This window comes from Trachemys scripta, chromosome 3, assembly GCF_013100865.1.
Source record: "Trachemys scripta elegans isolate TJP31775 chromosome 3, CAS_Tse_1.0, whole genome shotgun sequence".
In the NCBI taxonomy this organism is placed as follows: Eukaryota; Metazoa; Chordata; order Testudines; family Emydidae; genus Trachemys; species Trachemys scripta.
This window is the reverse complement of record NC_048300.1, coordinates 162,656,245-162,677,409: the sequence shown is the minus strand read 5'-3', so window position 1 is coordinate 162,677,409 and position 21,165 is coordinate 162,656,245. Positions and strand designations below refer to the sequence as shown.

At 37.2% G+C, this 21,165-nt stretch overlaps 1 protein-coding gene across 1 annotated transcript in view; it reads right to left on the bottom strand.

The window, feature by feature from the left end:
- Positions 1-21,165, bottom strand: part of LOC117875514 (CUB and sushi domain-containing protein 1-like) — a 1,845,931-nt gene that overhangs the window by 372,313 nt on the left and 1,452,453 nt on the right. The window contains exons 21-22 of the mRNA XM_034766897.1: positions 14,543-14,699; positions 3,794-3,985 (exon numbers count right to left, since the gene is read on the bottom strand). Of these exons, the coding sequence (XP_034622788.1) occupies positions 3,794-3,985; positions 14,543-14,699 (349 nt within the window). The remainder of the gene's footprint in view (positions 1-3,793; positions 3,986-14,542; positions 14,700-21,165) is intronic.

Sequence of the window (21,165 nt, the reverse complement as noted above, 5' to 3'; positions counted from 1 at the left end):
TTACCCTTCTCTGGACTTTCTACAATTTGTCCGCATCTTTCCTGAAATGTGGCGCCCAGAACTGAATACAATACTCCATCTGAGGCCTAATTAGTGTGAGGCAGAGACCAAGAATTATTTCTCGTGTCTTGCTTACAACACTTCTGCTAAGAAATCCCAGAAGGATGTTTGCTTTTTTTGTAACAGTGTTACACTGTTAACTCATATTTAGCTTGTGATTCACTATGACCCTCAGACCCCTTTCTGAAGAATTCCTTCCTACGCAGTCATTTCCCATTTTCTATGTGTGAGACTGATTGTTCTTTCCTAAGTGGAGTATTTTGCATTTGTCCTTACTGAATTTCATCCTACTTCAGACCATTTCTCTAGTTTGTCCAAATTATTTTGAATTTTAATCCTATGCTCCAAAGCACACGCAACCCCTACCTGCTTAGTATCATCAGCAAACTCAGTATGTCATTATCTAAATCACTGATGAAGATATTGAATAGAACCAGATCCAGAATTGATCCCTGCAGGACTCCACCCGATAAGCTCTTCCAGCTTGACTGTGAACCACTGATAACTACTCTCTGGGAATGATTTTTCAATCAGTTATGCACCCACCTTATAGTAGCTCCATCTAGCTTGTATTTCTCTAGTTTGTTTATGAGAAGGTCATGCGAGACAGTATCAAAAGCCTTACTAAAGTCCAGATATACCACATCTAACGCTTCCCCCTAGCCACAAGACTTGTTACCCTGTCAAAGAAAGCTATTAGGTTGGTTTGACAGGATTTGTTCTTGACAAATACATATTGACTCTTACTTATCACCACATTATGTTTTAGATGTTTTCAAATTGATTGCTTAATTATTTGCCCAATTATCTTTCCAGCTACTGAAGTTAAGGTGTCTGGTCTATAATTCCCTCAATTGCCTTTATTGTCCTATTTATGGATTGGCACTATAAATGCCCTATTCCAGTCCTCTGGAATCTCTCCTGTCTTCCATGACTTTTCAAAGATAATCGCTAATGGATCAGTTGCAACTGACTCATGTAGCAACACACCACAGTGTGGATGCAATGTATTTTCCACATACACTACATGCTATTGCCAGTGGTGTGTAGTGTAGACATAGCCTTAAGAGTCAAATATCTTCCGAAAATATTCTCTTTCAACAAAAAGGATGCAAACAAGCATGAAGGCCCAAATCCTCAAAGGTAATTAGATGCCTAACTCCCATTGAAATCAATACTAAATACTTTTGAGGGGTTGAGCCTAGGAAATGAAATGAATTAGGGCCTGACCCTGCAGTTCTTGCACAGGTAAAGCTTTCTGTCTTTTCAGGGGTAGTAAAAAGTTTAAGGATTCAAACTCAGTCATATAGTCCCAGACAAAACAAAACAAAACAAAGAATACCAAGCAACCCTCTAAGAAAATGAGATTAACGCTGAGTGCATATATCAACACATTAAGGATAAAAAAAGGATATTGAAATTATCCCAAAACCAGACATTACAAAACCAGGAAACTCATGATTTAAGGTTGCACTTAAGAAATCCTACTGTGTTGTGGTAAGAAATGCACAGCTGAAGCACCCAAATATGCTTATCACTGCCCTGTAGTGATGTAATGCAATAACCAGACAATTATAATTAAGGGATTGTAGCATTTGTAGTCCCAGATTAGATTAACCTGTTTTATTTTTTAAAGATATATTACATTTTTTCTTCACTTGTCTCCCCTCACGGCATATCAAAAGGACAGAGTTAACGTTGTTTGGGTGTCTTAATACCATTTCTCAAGGGCAATCTAACTGAATTTCTTGGGTTTATATTGCTTGGTTTTGGTACAACTACAACATCCCTCTAATGTTTTTGGTTTTTAATGTTTTTAAGTTACTGATACACACTTTCAAGTTTAGCTCCATCTTATGTGATTCTTTTTGTCAGGGAATTTCCTTAGTTTTTGTAATAATGAGAAATTTCATAAACCCAACTAAAGAAGAAACCAATGAAAATGATATTATATAATATTCCTTCTGATTTAAAAATATGTACTATCAACTTTATTTATTTTTTAAGGGCAGATTCATCAGCACAGTAAAGCAATGCAAAGCAGCCAGAGCACATCAGCCAGATAAGCCATGTTTTGAGTATCTTTGAATTAACAGAGCACCACAAAGCAGCTGAACAATATTGGTGAATGTATCCCTTAATATGCAATTGCCTGATCAGTTTAGAGGACTGTGTTAATGAAACTGGCACTATGTGTAAGAGGGATAGGGATCGCCAAGTCACAGAATACCAGTGTCTGTGATTTAAGGGCTTCCCTTGTGCTTCTAACTTCAGTTCCCTGAGCAGTGCTGACTCATTGCGCATTGGTGTCCATGGGAATCCCTCAAGCACTGATGTTCATCCTAGCATGAATCCACAAAATCATTAAAGAGCAGTGACTGACAGCTGGACCAAATAATCTACCAATGAACACTCTTGACACATGTCCAGTCTACCTTATGGCACTGAGTTACAGGGATTGCTACAGGGACATTAACTGTAGAGGAAGGGTGGTGATTGTTTGAGTCACTTTCATCACCATAGCCCCACTTAAGAGTTATCTGAGGCCTTATAAAAATAAGAGAAAATAATTAATAATTTAGCTTAATTACAACCCATACAGCCTATGCACAAGATTCCAGTTAAGTTTAACTATTTAGGAAATGTAAATGTAAAGTGTTAAAATAATCTGGGACACAGAAAAGATTGATACATATGCTAATTTTTTTTAGAAGACACAGATTTTATTTATTTTAACACTAACAGATTTTCTTATAAATTCTAGGATGATTCAGTCAGTACATGCAAACTGATGGGAGTTTGGGGAGAATACACTGTATTTTTCATATAAAAATCAGGTTGAATTCCTGCTTTCAGTGCAAAACTATGGTGTTGTGAACAGCACCTCCATAATTCAGAGGGATTATTTGTTTATATCAATTCTTGCATTCTAAAGATCAAACTTTCTAATTGTATCAACCAACACGCAGACAAATCATCAACTCAAAGGAGATATATATTGTTGACAGCCATGCTATGTCCATTGGGAATGACTGATATTAAAACAAACAAAATCCATTAAGATAATTTCAGGTAATTTTAGCAGAACAAGGAACCCAGTTATGAAGTGTGTAAATTTCTAACTTTGTTTCCATTGTTAGGACTAAATTATGCCTCTTAAGGGCAGAAGTGGGTAAAGGATAAGGGAAAATTGCTAATTGGAAATTTCTGTTGGGAAAGTTCAGTTCCAATTAACGACTGAATTTGGAACAAATTAATGGTAATTTGTCTACTAGTTCCTGGGGCTACTGGTCCTCCAGCAGACACTGGAAAAAACAAACAAAGACAAGCTGAAGGATTCTACTGGCGTCTTTAATAATTGTCATTATGAGAGGTGCATTACCTCGGTGGAGGATGGCTGGAAGCTTGCATACTTCACAAGTATGGGAGTAGGAGGAGGGAAGAGATAATGTGGTGAGCAGCTTTTCTTGGCAAACCTTTAGGAAAGGTGTGACATGTACACTCCTACTGAAACTGTCCTGAGCCAGTGCTAGTCAGCAATATCCTTCCTGCATGGCCAAATGATGACTGACTCCTACATCAAAGTGCAGAGCCAACCATAACTAAGCCCTTATTGCTGACACTACCATTTTATGTAGAATACAGATGTAAAATAAGAAAATTTATTTTCCTTTGCAGAGAAACCACAACCATCTGTTTATGTTATGTTTTACATAGTCACAATTAACATTACCTAGGCAGGTAGGCAAAGGTTTGTCCCACACTCTTCGATCTCCACTTAGGCAGGTCATAATACTACTACCATGCATCATATAGCCAGGATTACAGCTGTATAAAATGACTGTGTCAGTGAAATGTCCTTCATCACGGATCTTGTAGCCATAATTTGGTATTCCCGGATCTTCACACTTGACTAGGTCAAAACCTGCAAACAGAGAGAAAGCAAAACATAATTCTATCTGAAGAAAAGCATAATCCAACTGGAAACTAAACCTTTTCCCTTTATAGCATGGGGACAAAATTCAAACAATTGGATTAACTTCATTCATTGTGACCAAAGATAATTTATCTATAGGAATCTAGTGAATGATCTAGGGAAGGGGAAAACCAAAAAGACAGGAACAAGCCCCCCTTCTACTCTTCCAAACGCTTCATTCCATAGTTCAGAATGTTTAGAGCTACATTATGAAATTATTATAATCCCCAACTAAGGATTAGTGTCTACTTGCACTGCCCACGAGAAAACCAGAGATCAGATTATAACTCAGAGTCACAATATGGTCCTTGCTACTCACTTTCTCCATGAGGAAAGTAAACCCTGTCGGCCCTATACCTGGAAGTGTGCTGGGGGCTGCCTCTGCTCCCCTACTCCCCCTACACAGTAATAAAGCCAATAGCCTAGGCTGGAGTGTAAGGGATGGGAGGAAATGTACATGAGTTGTTCTACCCCAACCCGGTTTGGTCACCCAGGCCTCAGTTTTTGTTCTGATGAATGCGCACACACACACCCATACACATTTGTCAAGAAACCTTCCCTCTTGTGGGATGTAAGTTATTAAGATACAGCAAGAGATAAGCAGTTCCATTGACCCTCCAGGACAAGCAATTCCACGTTGGGCAGAAGGGATTAACAAATCACAAGAGCACCCCTCTACCCTTCCAAGCATGGTCCTTTCTGTGCTTTGGGTCACTGGAGCATGTGCCCACCTCCAGGTGTCATTGTTGAGGTGTATGGAAGCCCAGTCCCTCCTTCTGTCATAGGCTCCAACCCAAGGGTCTATACAGAGAAGTGGTCATTTTCTCCATCCACAATTTCTTCTCCTCTGAATCCCAGGACTATAATATACCAATCTTGCCGGTTTGGACACTCCATCTTATCATCTCTGCACCTCACACCCTCCACCACCACAGACCAACACAGTTCTTTTGGCTCTTCCCGAGGCCTTACTAGCATTGCATCTATGTCATATTCCACTGAGCATCTCTGGCCACACTTCCCTCTATAGGCCCCACTCTGTATTCTGTAATCTGCTCATATTCAGGCAACTGCCCTTCTTCAGGCTGCTGTTGAGAGACTTGCATGAGGTCTTTCCCAGTCCCTGGTCTTTAACTTCTCTTATAGCAAGCACCATTTATCACATAAATTTCAGTCACCTGATTTAGGCACAAGGCAGACTTAATGTCAAGAAGGATGCTAATAAATTGGAAAAGGTTCAGAGAAGAGCTATGAAAATGATTAAATTACACTGGTCTACAATTTTTTAGAAGTCATCTGCTTCAGAGATAAAATGTGTTATTTGTTATGTATTTTGATGTGCTGAATTCAAATATGACAATTAAAACAACTGATTGGCTACTATTTCTAAGATAGTTAAGTTTTTACATTTTATGTCTATGTATATTGTGTAGATAGTAGAGTTTTAATCATAAATTGTAAACCTAGGTCTTTTCATGTGTTTATGGTTGCTTTACATGATAATATTTCACCTGTCCTGTTTATGTAACACTTTAAAAATCAGCAAAAGGGTTATCTAAATAAAATTTATTATGAAACAAAAGGCAAAAAACTATTATGTACATAGTTTAGTCCTATTCAGTGTCTACTCGGCGCTTCTTGGCTTGTCTCTTGTATTCATTAAATGGAGCATCTCTTATCACTGTCCAGCAATAGTCTGCAAGCTTTGATGGGCTCCATTTGCCCTGATAGCATTTCTCCATTGTTGCAATGTCCTGGTGAAATCCCTCGCTGTGCTCGTCACTCACTGCTTCGCAGTTCAGTGGAAAAGAATCTAGATGAGAGTGCAAAAAATGTATCTTTAGTGACATGTTGAAACCAAGGCTTTNCAGCCAAAATAAAGGGGATAGGCTTTCTTAACCATAGTGGTTATACTGCGCTTTTGTGATGCAAAAGTTACTTCACCACAAACATACCAGAAGTTATCTGCACTGTTCACACAAGTACGAGGCATCTCTGCTCACTTTGGCTAAACAGAAATGTGTCCCTTTGCAAAATCAAACACTGACAAATAAGAGAGCACGACACTGTATGATTTCTAGAGCTGATATAGGGCAATTTGTTCAGCAGAGTGATGTAAGCTTCGTTATGATTGCATCATCCATGACTTCTAGGAATAATATGATGCAATTCATATCATGTATGACGCACTACCAGCTTCAGATTGCATCATTCATTGTTTTGCCTAAAAAGCAAGTACTGTCCAAACCCAGTCATAGATTTATTCATAGATCCAGTCAAAGATGTATTTTAGTCATTTCTGGTTTAAATTGAGATCCCTTCCTTTATAACTCACTTATCCTCTGCCATTCCCAAGTCAAGGGTCGTATATACTGACCCAATGGCATATCTTGAAAACTAGAACCAATCAACAATTTTAAGTATCATTTCTGTTCTCAGTGACCCAGAATTAGTAAAGTTTAACTACATTTATTTCAGAAGCATTTTGGCTGTAGAGCAGTGTAATTAAAGCTTCACAGATAAATCAGGTAAATTGAGAATGTATGGAAATGACATCAGAACATATGTATCTGGGAGAATATTCTTGGCAAAGAGGGTTTCTTTGTCTAAAACCCTGTATAATGACATTGGTATGGGAAATTATTTTGGGAATGAAAACTGTGCATCTTTCCAGATACAGTGAAGGAGACACACTGAGCCAGTTCTTGGTCTGACAACAAAAGGTGGTAATGTATCTATTCTTTCTGTATTGTTTATAGTGTTGTACTAATCTCTGATAATCTTAAATAATTCCACTTGAGCTTGTTATTTGACAATCTAGAGTCGTCATTAACTCATACACTCAACAAAATATTAATATACATGTAAAAGCATGCATTACTACATTTGTAATGATCTCTTCCCCATCCTCTTTCCTTGCCTTGAAAGTATAATTATATTCTAGACTGCAAGGCAGGAAAGTTTAGAAACTCAACCGTTGTTCTGGATATTAGTTCTCAATTTGTGATTGAAAAAACGCTGCTGTTTCCCACTAGCCTGCAATCTTTTGACCTGTATCAAGGAAAGTCTCAAGTCATTCTACAGGTTATCATTTACTATTATCAGAACAAAATTATAATAACTCCTAGTAAGGTGGCTGGGTGACTTGGTGACAAAATAGAAGGTGAAATTTAAAGTTGAAACGTGCAAATTGACACACACAGGAAAAAAAATAATCCCAACTATCCACAATGATGGGGTCTAAATTAGCTATCACCCCTGAAGAAAGAGATCTCAGAGTCATTGTGGATAGTTGTCTGAAAACATCCGCTCAATGTGTAATGGCAATCAAAAAAATGCTAACAGAATGTTAGGAACCATTAGGAAAGGGATAGATAATAAAACAAAAAATATCATAATACTACTATATAAATCCATGGTATGCCCACACCTGAATATTGTATATAAAGTTATGGTCACTCCAACAACATATTTTTTCCCTAACCTTGTTCTTGGAAACAGGCAAACAAATTTGACAGAAATTTTTCTTATAAAAAAAAAAAAAAAAAAAAAGGTGGACACTCACCCTGGAAAATTTCAGCCCAAACTGTTAATGTTTGGTAGAGTTAGAAGCAACTGAAAACAGGATCTTATACTGGAAAGGGGTGGGCCACCTTAATAGTAGGCAGTGCTACCAGCCGCAACTAAAAGAATGCAATAAAATTAATGATCTTTTTAAAATATAAATCTTCTGGTTTGTCTATGTAATTTTAATATTTCCAGGTCATTCACAATTGTTTTCTTAGTTTAGGAATAATAAGGGAAACCTGCAGAAGTTTCTGAAATTTGGTTTGGATACAGCCCCAATGTCTATGTCAGGGGTCAGCAACCTTTCAGAAGTGGTGTGCCGAGTCTTCATTTATTCACTCTAATTTAAGGTTCCGTGTGCCAGTAATACATTTATAATCTTTCTATAAGTCTATAATATATACCTAAACTATTGTTGTATATAAAGTAAATAAGGTTTTTAAAATATTTAAGAAGCTTCATTTTAAATTAAATTAAAATGCAGAGCCCCCCAGACTGGTGGCCAGGACCTGGGCAGTGTGAGTGCCACTGAAAATCAGCTCGCGTGCCGCCTTTGGCACGTGTGCCATAGGTTGCCTACCCCTGGTCTATGTAATTATCTACATCTTATGTCTAAATCCTATCCAAACTGCCTGAATCTCTGATATTTGCAATAGAAGTCTTCATGTTTCCCATTGCACTGGAAACAACATAATTACAGCTTCTCTTTCAGCACTTTGATTTTTGGTCCTAGGCAGAAACAAGAGTTGCAGAAGAGTCATGGTAGTAAAACATAGCATTGAGAAAAATTAAACACTTTGAAAAAAATAAAAAAAAACTTGAATAAGTTCCATATAAATGAATTCTAACTCTATCCAAGCTAGCTCTTAATTAGTACAATACAATATATTGTTTTTTCTCCTCATAGGACTACAACTCTGCAGAGGACAGAATTTCCATTTTTCAAAGAAGTTAGAGATTTCAAAATCTGGCTTCATTCCAAATTGTAGCAAAAAATTAAAATGTTAAAATTTCCATTACAGAAAAGTTAAAAAAAAATCATTTCAGGACTTAAAAAAGATTTTGTTTTTACAAATAACTCCAACTTTTAAAAAAAGTGTATTACAAAGCCAAAATAAATAAATAGATAAATAAATAATTTCAAAATGAAAAATTTAAAATCTTTGTTCTGAAAATGTCAAAATGGGATATTTTGTAATTGTAACTTTTGATTTTCAATTTTTAATGAAATTCTGGCAAAATTGACCCATTTTCACAAAGCATTTCAATTTCAATGGAACTGTATATTCAATGGACGATGGTCCTGTAAAAGATTCTCTAACCAGCTCTACGTAGGACCCCGTCTCATTCAGTGGACTGCATGGATGATTGCTTAGGGAATTAGTCAGCATTATGTATTGGATGAGGCTATTGAGGACTCCTTCCTCATTTGGGAGTGGAAGTGACAATGTGTCAAGTGGAATAAGGGGATTGATGGAAGAGGAAAAAATGGAGAACACTGTATATGACCTTATATTTAAAGATTAGATGACCTACTGAGGTCCCTTGCAGTTCTACATTTCTATTATTCTATGATAATAAATGCAGATAAGGGAGCCAAATAAGGATGCATGGACTTGACTTCACAAGTTCTTTTAATATAGTTTTTGTGCATGTAATTGAATTTAGATTTATGATATAAAATCACTCAGCTCATTTTATTGAAATTTTAAAAATTATAGATGGAACAAATATAAATGTGTGCATAGATATGCATGTGCATGCACACACACATTTAATCATTTGATATTTTGATATTTTGATATTTTTGATATTTTTGATATTGATTTTTTTTTTATTGCAGTTGTGAAGTTTCTCTTTGGAACAAGTCTTGTAATCCAATAAGTTACTGAATGAAAACTCCTACAGCTTCTATTCATTATTTTTCTTATTTTGTTCAACTGACACAATGTGGCCTGAGGGAAAGCCACTGGATTCCAGGTTTTGAGTTTGTGTGTAAGGGTAAGACAGTGAGTTTGAAAGAGTTTCAGAACTTTGTTTTCACTCCTGTGCTTTTCTAGATGTTTGAGAAGTAGATTAGATTCAGCTTCAGTTCAGGATTCTATTACATTCTTATTTAACACTTTTATTCAGGATTTAGAAATTAACTTTTTCCTCTAATTGAGATCTTTACCTTTCCAACTCTCACTATGTCCTACCACTTCACAATCATATAGGTAGAAAACTTTTACAACTCACAACTAAAACTGAGCAATGCAATATATTTACAATAAAAGAATTGTCTAGATGCCAAAACACTATCATGGCTGAGAAACTTCTTTTACTATCTATTCTTCCAGTCTGCAAGGTCTGACCTATTCTTCCCAGTAATCAAATGCTGGCCAGATATGCTAAACATTGAAGCTGACAAATGTGAATAATAGTAACAATAATAATAAACCATGAAAATAAAAATAACCACACATAGTCCTAAATCCATACAAGGGGCCTGAGTCTATATCAACATCAGAACATCATTGGGAAGACGGGTGCAAAAATTGAGGGTTGACGGTTCTTTTGGATCAGTTATTAAAAAAAAAAAGAATTCCAGTTCAAGGTAATCACTTCATTGACATCAGGTTTCTCTAGAGAAATACCTAATTTTTAGAACTCCAGGAATCCTGATATGGAAGACTCATTTCAGACACCTGGTATTTTGCTATTATTAGTTCTTTCCCCATCTGGTCCCAAATGTAGTTCCTTCTTTTCCAAAAAAAAAAGAAAAAAAAAAGTTTCTGGCTTTAAACTCAAATAGGAACAACAAATAGGTTTCTGGAAGGTATTGTGTTGGCATTGAGTGAAAGGCACTGTTTTGTCCACATTTGACCATCCCTGCTTAAATTATGTGGGGAAGTGTGATTCTCATTTATTCTATACAGATACAAAAGGCATTGTTTTTCCTGGGGAGGAAGAATAAGAAGAGGTATCTGGCTTCAGTCTTATCACTGTTTGATATTTGAAACCTTGGCAGGTTTGGTGGGTAGTTGAAAAGCCTTTATTTGTGGATTGGCAGTGTATGGAAATTAAAATAACTTTGTTTTGATTACATAGAGGCAGGCAAGTTATCATATACAGTATGTCTAAGTCTCATTTAAGAGGATGGAGTCACCTTGTGTGAGGTTAAGACAAACTCTTATGACCAGATTTTCAATTCTGGACATTACATTTTGGATCTTCAATCATGAAATGAGGACGTTGCATTCTTCATCTCGCCGAACAGCAGGGAACAACTGAATGTGACAGTGCTAATTTGGGATTACTGTTTTCTGCCCAAAATCAAGAGAAAGTGGGCTGCCTACAAAGGGGGAGAACATTGTCAAATGTATGAGGATTAGAAACTGACTGAAAAGGAAACAATCTTATTATGGGACATAGGATAAGAGGAATATTTGTATTCAGCTCAATTCTCAACATGGAAATGAGCACTCATGAAGTCACAGCATGTGTTGAGTTTCCTCTGGTGACAGGAACACAACAGTGCCGTGGTCAGCCTCTGCAAGGAGACTACCCTGATTGTTATTCAGATATTGTCTTGTGTTGCTTTTTATTTAAACTTGCAATCTATTAGATTTACTAAACAACTGTGTCTGTATCTTTTATTGTTTGTCATTCTGTGACATTTGTAAGATTCCATTTTAATTTGAATGTCAATTTAAGGTTAAATACAGCTGACACAGCAGCACAGAACACTAGTACTTTACACTAGAATGACATAGGCTTCCCGCTGATTAGAGAACAGGAATGTTAAGTCCAACTGTGGGAGTGCCTGAGGCTCCATCATCTCCCCTCCAAAACACCTACAGGTGTCTCAGCAAGGAAAGTTTTAATTGGGGAGAAAAAAATCCAGGCAACTATAGCAACAGAAATTATAAAAAACAACACTGACATTTTTGATCCAAACAAATAAAGGTCACAATAGAGTAAGTTGTGGCTATTCTATATGGCATTTTCAAGCTTAAATCTTTGCACATGGTGCTTCATTGATGTCTTCCAAGCTTGGGAATGTAAAACAGCTGAAAAAGGCCTCTTTCATTCTTTGGACCTTTTTAGTCCTTCCACTGCTGTTCAATAAAATTCAGAACAGAGACAAATTAAAACTCTGGGACATTTGGTGAACTGTGTTTAAAAAGGATTAAAACAGTAACAGAGGGAATATATACACATCTTTGGATTAATTCTTGAGGCTAAAATGATCCATTAATCATCTTGGCAGAAGAAACTTTCTACTTCTCAACTTTTTGGTAGATAAAGGACACTTAAAAATAGAATAATCTAAAGAAATTTAATTTATTGTTTGAGGGTAGATACTTGACACCAACCAATCTAAGACTTTGTTTTTGTTCTCCCTCACTAAAAGAAAAATGACCACAATCAATTCCTGCAATACTGATGTGGATGCCAGTCAATACACTGTAACGGATATTCCCTCTCCCCCATTTCCACACTTAGAAATCATAGAAATGTAGGGTTGAAAGGGACCTCGAGAGGTAATCTAATCCAACTCCTTGCACTGAGGGGCAGGGCCAACTATACCTAGACCATCCCTGAAAGGTGTTTTTCTAACCTAGACCTAAAAATCTCCAGTGATGGGGATTCCACAGCCTCCCTAGGTAACCTATTTCAGTGCTTAACTACCCTTACAGTTAGGAAGCTTTTCCTAATATCTAACCTAAATCCTTGCTGCAAATTAAGCCAATTACTTCTTGTCCTTCCCTTGGCGGACACAGAGAACAATCCCTACTTCAATTGCATATATGTTGGTTTACATATAGTTATGTCTTAAAAAAAACAGAGAAGAAACAAGGCTACTACTTTTCTTCTATCCCCAAACCCAGGCTCTGCCAATTCTAGAATGTTGCTAAACTACTACCACATTTGCTCCCGCAGGTCATAGCAGCCTTAGCCAATCAGGGCTAGGTTGAAATGTTAGTCTAATGTTTACTGTCCATGTATTGTGGAGTACAAATTACTTCAGGATGACTGGTTGATAATAACTTGAGCCTTGAGGAATCAGGATCTTCCCATACATCTGACTCCTAGCTGGGATATACCACAGGTCCCTCCATCGTCCTACTGAACACTCAACCTCCATCCATTGTACTATATCTGTTCCTCCAGAATTATCTGTAGTTAGTTACTGATCAAGGAGAGAGATCATTACAAAATTTTAATCTTCAGTTACAACTTTTCTTGCCTTCCTGAACCTTCCTACCTGAACAATTTGACTGATACTTGAATTCCCCATATATTTGATGCCAAGATCTGCTCACATTCTGACTAGTACAAGGCATGATTGTATACTTACTTAGTCTATGGATTTCTGTATCATTGTTTTGCTAATGAGATATTGAAAACTAAGATGAGCACCATTTTTCCCATTTTTCTGCTTTCATGGATCATTCAATTCACTTATTATGGTGTTTTTAATTTCAGCATCATATAAAGAGCCCAAGAATGTTAAAAAGGCAAAAAAAAAAAAAAAAGCATTTGCACAAGCACCAAAATTGAGTTCAGTGTTGTTAATCATGCATTTTGGTTGTTCTAAAAGCAGATGTTATAAATTGCTTCATTACTGGTCTTGCATATAGATGACTGAAAAAAGGACCACAAAGACGACATGTTAATGGCAGGTGATATACTCTTTGTGGGCATCTAAATCTGAGCAATCAGATATAGATTCGATGGATATATTTGGCATTAGATTTATTAAGTCAACCATTACCAGATCCCTTTAACAGTCTTATAGTAGTCACCAGTCTATTTTATTCACGTTACAGAAAAACAAAAACAACCAAACAGAACTCCTGACCTTATAAAATTTCCACTCTGTTAGAAAATGTATGATAAAGTTCTATTTTATAGAAAACAAGGGACTCCATGCTCCCTTTTACAACTGCACTTGCACCCACAGATGAGTGAAATCTACCTACATGAAATATTCCTTACTTTCCCCTAATACTGCAGAAGTTCCTCCCTATGGGTCCATGGAGTTCAAGTTTACTGCAACTGGAGGAAGCAGGACTACGGTGAAAGAAGACAAGGGAGGGAAAGTGGCAATGCTCTCTTGGATCTTCTGCCCCCAATCCATGAAGGAAGTCAGCACAAGTTCATATAGATTGAGGTTAATGCTCTCTGCATGCTGCAGATCCCCACCTTAAGGAGAGTTCTAAGAGAAGTAGCAGAGAGAGGAGACCATGCAAGCACAGTTTCTGCAGTGGTCATTGGGAGTGGTGGAAGCTGGTGGGGCAGGGTAGTGGAGAGGAGGCACCAGTAAACTTGCCTATAGGCCTCTTACTTTCTGCTGATCTTATGAGATCCCTGGATTCTGGACAGGATCCCCATCTTTTTCTACAGGGTCAGAGGCAAACTGGGCACCCTTGCGGTTAAGAAATCTTATGAGATTCATCAGTTTTTCAGCTCAGGTATTATCTCTCCCTTACATGAGTTATTTTTGTTTATGAGACAATGAGGCCCAAAGTTCTTTTCTTTTAAGCCCTAACTTTTTTCTTCCTACATTTGGTTGCTCAGGTTAAGTGCCCACTTTTAAAAATCTGACTCATTTCCGCCAGAGTAAGACACTAATATACTCAATCCGTAGTACAAATATGTCACATTTTCTTTTTTTATCAATCCCCACTGTTCTGTTCACCAAATAATAATGCTTTCATAATGTGCAAAGATTCAAAATATTGCTTTTATTAATGTACTTAAATTCCTCACCAACCCAGCTGTGTATGAAATTAAAATGTAATCTCATAAACAGTATAGCGACTAGGTACTAATAGTCCTCATTTTTGTGAGAAACCATGTCAGCCAACTAGTATGGTTACATCTCTCTCTTTAAAACACACACCCTTCCTCTCACCCTCCAAAAATACATGTTTTTTGTGAGCTACTTACTGGTGTATGTGAGCTGAAATCCTTGGTCAGTATAAGATCCGTTGGTATTAAATTCTATCCACAAATGGTTAGAGGTGCTATTCAGGATCAGTCCCATCAGTTCATTTTTAGTGAAGACACCCAGAGGACGAGAAGAACTGTCTTTTCCATCATACACCTTGTAAAAATCAAATCACAGCATGAAACTCTTTGTTATTTTTCTAGTAATTGAATTTGTTTAATTTATTTTTAAACAATAGCTATAAAGCGGCTTCTAAGATAGATAGCCTTTTCTTACAACAAGTTCCTAAACAATCTGTAATCTTGGGCACAGAAAACACATTTTTTTCTTAAATGTCTTTTAGTTTTTCATGAAAGACAAAAATATTCCACTATATATATATACATAAACATTTTGTGAGCTTATCTGGAATGAAATTAATATTTATACATGGATCTATCCTCAGAGGTTTCATAACCTCATCTTCCCCCTCCCCCCCATAATCCATTTATAAAGGCTGAAAAGGTTTGTGACATTTCAGTCAAGGGTGTCTTTTCTAAAATCATTGTCAAAGGAGGGATGAGGTGAACCTTCTTCCACTCTGTTCCCTTGTGTCTGAATGTATTAAAAGCCAGACTGAGGTACTGAAGCCAAGCTGTCACTTTTTATTTCAGACTCTGTGCCTGAGGTAATAATTTGATATCACATCAGAGAGATGTATGCTTCACTATCCAAACAAAATACAGTGAAGTTCATTTTTAATATGCACTATTGCAATGGGAAAAATCAACAACATTAACCACTATGCTTTTAAAATTGTTCAGTCAAACAAATGTGCTTTTGATTGGTCATGAACACAGGACTCATATTAAGGGAACCTAGTATTGATTTGGGATTTTTTATGTTTTCCTCTAGTATTAAAAAAAATCAAGGCCATCAAGTCCCCAAATGGTCCCCTGTGGTATTTTTGAGGACACTAAATGAATTCAGTAAACTATTTTTTCTTATTATTACATAAAGCATGTATACTTTCATTGAATTTATGCTTCCATAAAAAGATTTATTCCCTATGAGAATATTTGTACAGGATCAGTGAAAAAATGTGTTTCTACAATAAGATAACTCTATACATTTGATTTCTAATGTACAATAAAAACTGTACCCCGATTACCCAGTTTTGCTGTGTTGCCTAATGTGACTGCAGCTGATCTGTATAAGAATCCCTATTTGGGTTCCCCTTTCCTTAAACTCTGTCTATTCATCTGTGTATCCTTAGGTTGGTCTACACTGGGAATTTGCCTTGATTCCAGCCCTCAGTGGTCAGTCACCTGTTTAACTGCACCTCTGCAGATTGCTAGTTTAGACAAGGTAAGTCATCATTTGCACCAGGATGGTGTATTACTGCTTGAAACCAAAACAAGATGCATTGGTGAAAATTGTCTAAACTGGGGAAGGCTGTGCTAATGCAGCCACACTGGTGACTGACTGCTGATAGCTGGAATCGGGAAAATCCCCATGAGATCTTTGGGAATGAACGTCTGGAAAGTGCTTAATTCATCATGAGCACCAACAAATTAATATGAATATTGATTTCTGGACAGGTCTATGAGATGAAAGCTGATTAACTTGATAAAAATGTATAGATGTAAAGAATGAACTTTCTGACCGTAAAAGTAAAGAAGCATGTGGACAATGCATTATTCAGGGCTTTACCTGTGCAATATGTAGAGCACACAGATGTGCATTAACCATAGCACTAATGAGAATTTTATAGTTTGCATCTTGGGCCCTTCAGGCAGACATATCGCTGCATCCACACAGAGCCCCATTAAACTCAATGAGTACCTGCTAATGTGTCTGTCCTTGCAAGATTGGGACCATGGGTAGTGTGCTGAGAATATCTCACCAAATGTGTCCAGCTCTTCATATAGTGGAGCTGTGCTGATCTGACCCAGGACAAACTACAGTTCTTTTGGCATTTTAATTAAAAATTATGTGTCCGAGGATTGTAAATCTGTTGTGAAAACTGAATTCATGTATAGAGGCACTGTGGAATTTATTTTAGAACATTTTGATCAAATACATTTTGCAATTCACTGGGTTTATAAAAGGCAAAATATATTTTGCCTGTTTTTAGACATCATGTGAATTGCCTTTATTTAATGTCATGGGTACCACTTGCAATTAATATTAAAAGAAAAAAGTGATCTGGTTATTAGTCTTTAAAAGAGAAAAAAAATTAGCTGCTATCTAGGAACTCACAATCATTTTTTTCCACTATGGTTTTACAGAAGGTTTCTATGTATAGGATTATGGTAATCATAATGGCTTCATATAAAGGAATGATAAGACATTTAGTGAGACATCCCCTCTGTAAAGGTCTCCTCTCCTCCTTACCTCTGTGTTAGAGATACTCTTATTATCATCACTGTGCTTTGGTATGATAAGATATATAGTACCAGTTCCCAAATTTCACTTTTACACACCTTGAAGCACCATTGCATTAACTAAAACTGAGATGACTGGAAACAATGTAGAAAGAGCAGTAATAAAGCAACTGCTTATTTTACTTAAGTAATTTGTTTGTCCTATGGTTGCTATCATTAAATAGATGCTATCAACTAGTTGATAATTCCTAGTTTGCTTTTACCTCAGAGTTATTTGTGATAAATATAATGCATTTCTCTTTTGATCCTCATCATCATTTATTATGTTTCAGTACACAAGTGTGTGCAAAAGTGGTTTACAAAAAAAAAGTAAGAGAGACAGGATGAAATCCTGGCCCCACTGAAGTAAATGGCAAAACTGCTATTGACGTCAATATGCTCAGCATTTCATCTATAGTTCCTAGAGCAAACAGTTTACAATCTGCATTTTAGACATGACAAAATTAAAGATGTTTATTAATAGAGTGGGGATTAGAGGAAGAATGGATTAGAATTACTATAACAATTTAACCTAATTATGTGGTTTAGATATATTCACATAACCGTGGCTGTTTTTATTTTTTTATTTGAATCCTCAACCCCTGCCCCCCAAGCTACAATCATTCCCTACCCTATGTTTTCAAACTTTGGCCCAAACGTGCAAACCTTCACCCATGAGTACTCCTTAATCACACAAATAGGCCTACTGAAGTCAACAGTCTTGATCCTATATCCCTTATTCATGTCATTAGTACTTACTCATGCAGGTAATTCTAATGATGTTAATCAATAACACCCTAGTAAACTGGTTTGTTTTGTTGTGAAACAATTAACTCCTATGTCTAGGCAAAACTCCTACAATTATCAATGATGCCGGCGGTAAAGCTGGTCCCATTTTTTTTCAAATGAAAATATTTTTTCTTAAAAAAAAACAGGTATTAGTTAAAATATTTTTTCCAGAAACATTCTAATCTTTAAAAAAAAATGATTTTTTTTTTAATGGAAACGATTTTAAAAATTAGCATTAGTTTTAGTTTCCTCATTTGTTTTTCATTTTCCTTTTTGACTTTTTCATTGCCAATTTGAATTGGTCAGTTTAGTAACATACAGAGCTTTTCATTAAATCTCATGTTTTCATTTCCGAATAGCAACATAAAAAAAGTACTAATTTCAAAAATGCCTATTGAGCCAAAGAGAGTTTACACATCATGTTTTTGAAGTGTGCCAAAATGATGGTTTTTTTGTTAGGTCTTACCCTATAGGATGATAATTTCATTAAAATATAGAACTAGAAATCATAATTTAAAAAGTAGAGTTGTTCAAATACTGGGATTAGACAATATACAAATGTTTCTCTTTATAACTCTTCAGAACTAGCTAGCTGAGATAATTGAATATGGGCTATAGAGCCTTTCACCGATGTTATAGCTTCTACTCCTGGGGTGCCAGGAGAGAGGGCAGCCAATCAGTGAAGAGGGACAGGGAAGAGGCTGTGTTCCTCACGGCGGGGCCAGGAGAGGAGGCACGGGACAGACATCACAGGGTACATGGGGTTGCTGGGGGTTGCAGACTGCGGTTCAGAAGGGCTAGTGGAGGTGGTCAGACTAGGGTGCAGGCTCAGGAGCTAGTGGAGTGACAGCATTGATCTTGGGGCTGAATGGGAGGGAGCATACAGGACCACAGTGGGACGGGTGGTAGGGAGCTCTAGGGACACAGGGGATTGGGGGAAGGGGTCCAGGGACACAGTGGGAGGGGAAAGCGGTTGCAAGGACATCGGGTGATTGGGGCAGATGTGCTTGACTGAATGGGAGAGGCAAGAGGTCAGCCAGAGTCTGCATAGAGGAGGCTCCCCAACTCCCTAAGAATCCTCCTGCCCCTCCCCTCCAAAACCCTCTTCCATACTTCTCCCACCCACACGCAACAATCCTCCAGGTTAACTCTCCCTCTCCTTCTCCATTACCCCTGAGCCCTTTGCCCTGACTTCTGGGGGATACTGAAAATACATTTCTGTATTGTAGTTTAAATTAATTACTCAAATTTCTGTATTAATATGCCTAGTAAGGAATCTGCTGGTCCAAAAAATACAATCATTTCCTGAATCTTTTTCTTTTTTGTCTGTATTGTTACAGACATACTTGATGACAGGTATTTTGAAATAAATTACAAAAATAATTGAAACTGGCATGATTATTTTGTATAATATTGACAAACAAAATATTCAGAATTTTGCAGAATTTTAAAATACTTTGCGGAGAATTTTTCCTTTTTTGGTGCAGAATTCCCCCCGGAGTAAGCTGCTCAAAGTTAAACTCCAGCTTTGGTCAATATGGATTTTGAAGTCCTTACAAGCTGATGTCTGTTCTGTGACCTATGTAAGTTATCTGGTGTTCGGAGTCCAATATTTAGTGGACAGCTTTCCATATTATAGAAAATACTGTCAACATTGGATATTTTATTGAAAAATCCATGCTAGGAGACCATAATGCCAAGAACCAACCCACAGAGAAACTTCATACCGTTCAGGGCTGAGGCATGTTTGCTGAGGCAGTGTAGGAAGCTTATACTTTTACAGTCCATGCTATGCTTAAGTTGTGGGAAAAGACAGGGTTTCAGCTTCCTATGTCACCATTTAAACAAGTTGAACAACAGAGGTTAAATTCAAAAAAATCCATTATAATAGTGTACATTTTTATTTATATTGACAATGGAAGGAAACAGCTCTGCCCTAAAATCATCTTTCTGTGCCTAGGCTTTTCATGATCAAGTTCAATCCAATGTATTTAAAATCCCAGGTGCCTTGAAAGGCATTTCCTAACCTACCAGTGAATTTAAGTGAACAACATTGAGTTCCTATAAAAATGCACTCTCTCCTTCTACGGCAGGGGGAGTTTTCAAAAGAGACTGGTGATTTTTGGGTCCCTCCAATTTTTGGATACCCCACTCAAGTCACTTAAAGGATCCAGATTTTCAGAAAGTACTTAACCTTTGAAAATCAGGTCCCTAAAGTACCTTAATTTGGGCACCTGAAAACAAGGGACAGGATTTTAGTGAATATTTAATGCTATGTATGCTCTGCTTTGTAGGAGTAAGCATTGAGTGTCAACTTTTTAAAGGTACTTGGGATTTGGGAACCTAGGCACTTTTGAAAACCCTGCTTGGCACCTATCAGCATTGTTAGGCACCTAAATACCTTAAAAATCTGGCTCTAGGTGCCTATCTGCATCTTTAGGCATGTCAATACCTTTACATATCTGTTGCTAAGAGCCTTACCTCTGAATCTCATGCCTTTTGTCACGCCATGTCCTTAACAATCTCATATTTTTAACCTAAATCATCCTGCTTAGAAAGTGATGATGAATTGATTGGGAGATGCCCTGGTGTCATTCAGCCTTGAAAAATCCTCTCCCTTCAAGTAACTAGACATTATTTATGACCATGGATTGAAAGGGCCTGTGCACGTGCATGAGTGGCAATAGAAGTGGAAGCACAAAAACCAAGTTATATGGACAAGATGAGGGAATGTTTAAGTATCCTAAATCAGGACTGGATTCCTCAAGTGCCATTTCTCAGAACCTGAGGATTGTTCACAGCCAGCAGAAAAGAATATTTTGGTTAGACTTTCTTAACATAATGGGCAATTTTCTTATTCTTACTTCTACAAACAATAAATAGTGAGGGATAGGTGGGCTCTGAAATCGTATGGACTATCCCAGCTTGATGAACTCTAGGTGTGGAGTGATAAGATTCTAGTCCCCCTGAAAACAACAAAGCCGGTCCTCCAAAAAAGGGGTAAAGATCATGCACATGTCACCATAATGGCTCTCAATCAAGGCCTCAGAATGACAGCTTGGAGGTGGGCATAACATTGTTTGTAGGTCCTTAGGAATCCCTGATGTCTACAACCAAGAAGCTCTATGCAAAGCAATGTATGTTGCCATGGCCCTCACTGGTATATCCAGGGCACATAGTAACTGCCTGAAAGGAAATCCACACTACCAGCTGATTTTCAGCAATTATAGATTTGAGCTCTTCCTTGCTGTCTTGAGGGAGCTTATCCAAAATGTCTGATACTTTATGCCAATTTACAGGTTTCAGGGTAGCAGCCGTGTTAGTCTGTATCCTCAAAAAGAACAGGAGTACTTGTGGCACCTTAGAGACTAACAAATTTATTAGAGCATAAGCTTTCGTGGGCTACAACCCACTTCTTCGGATGCATA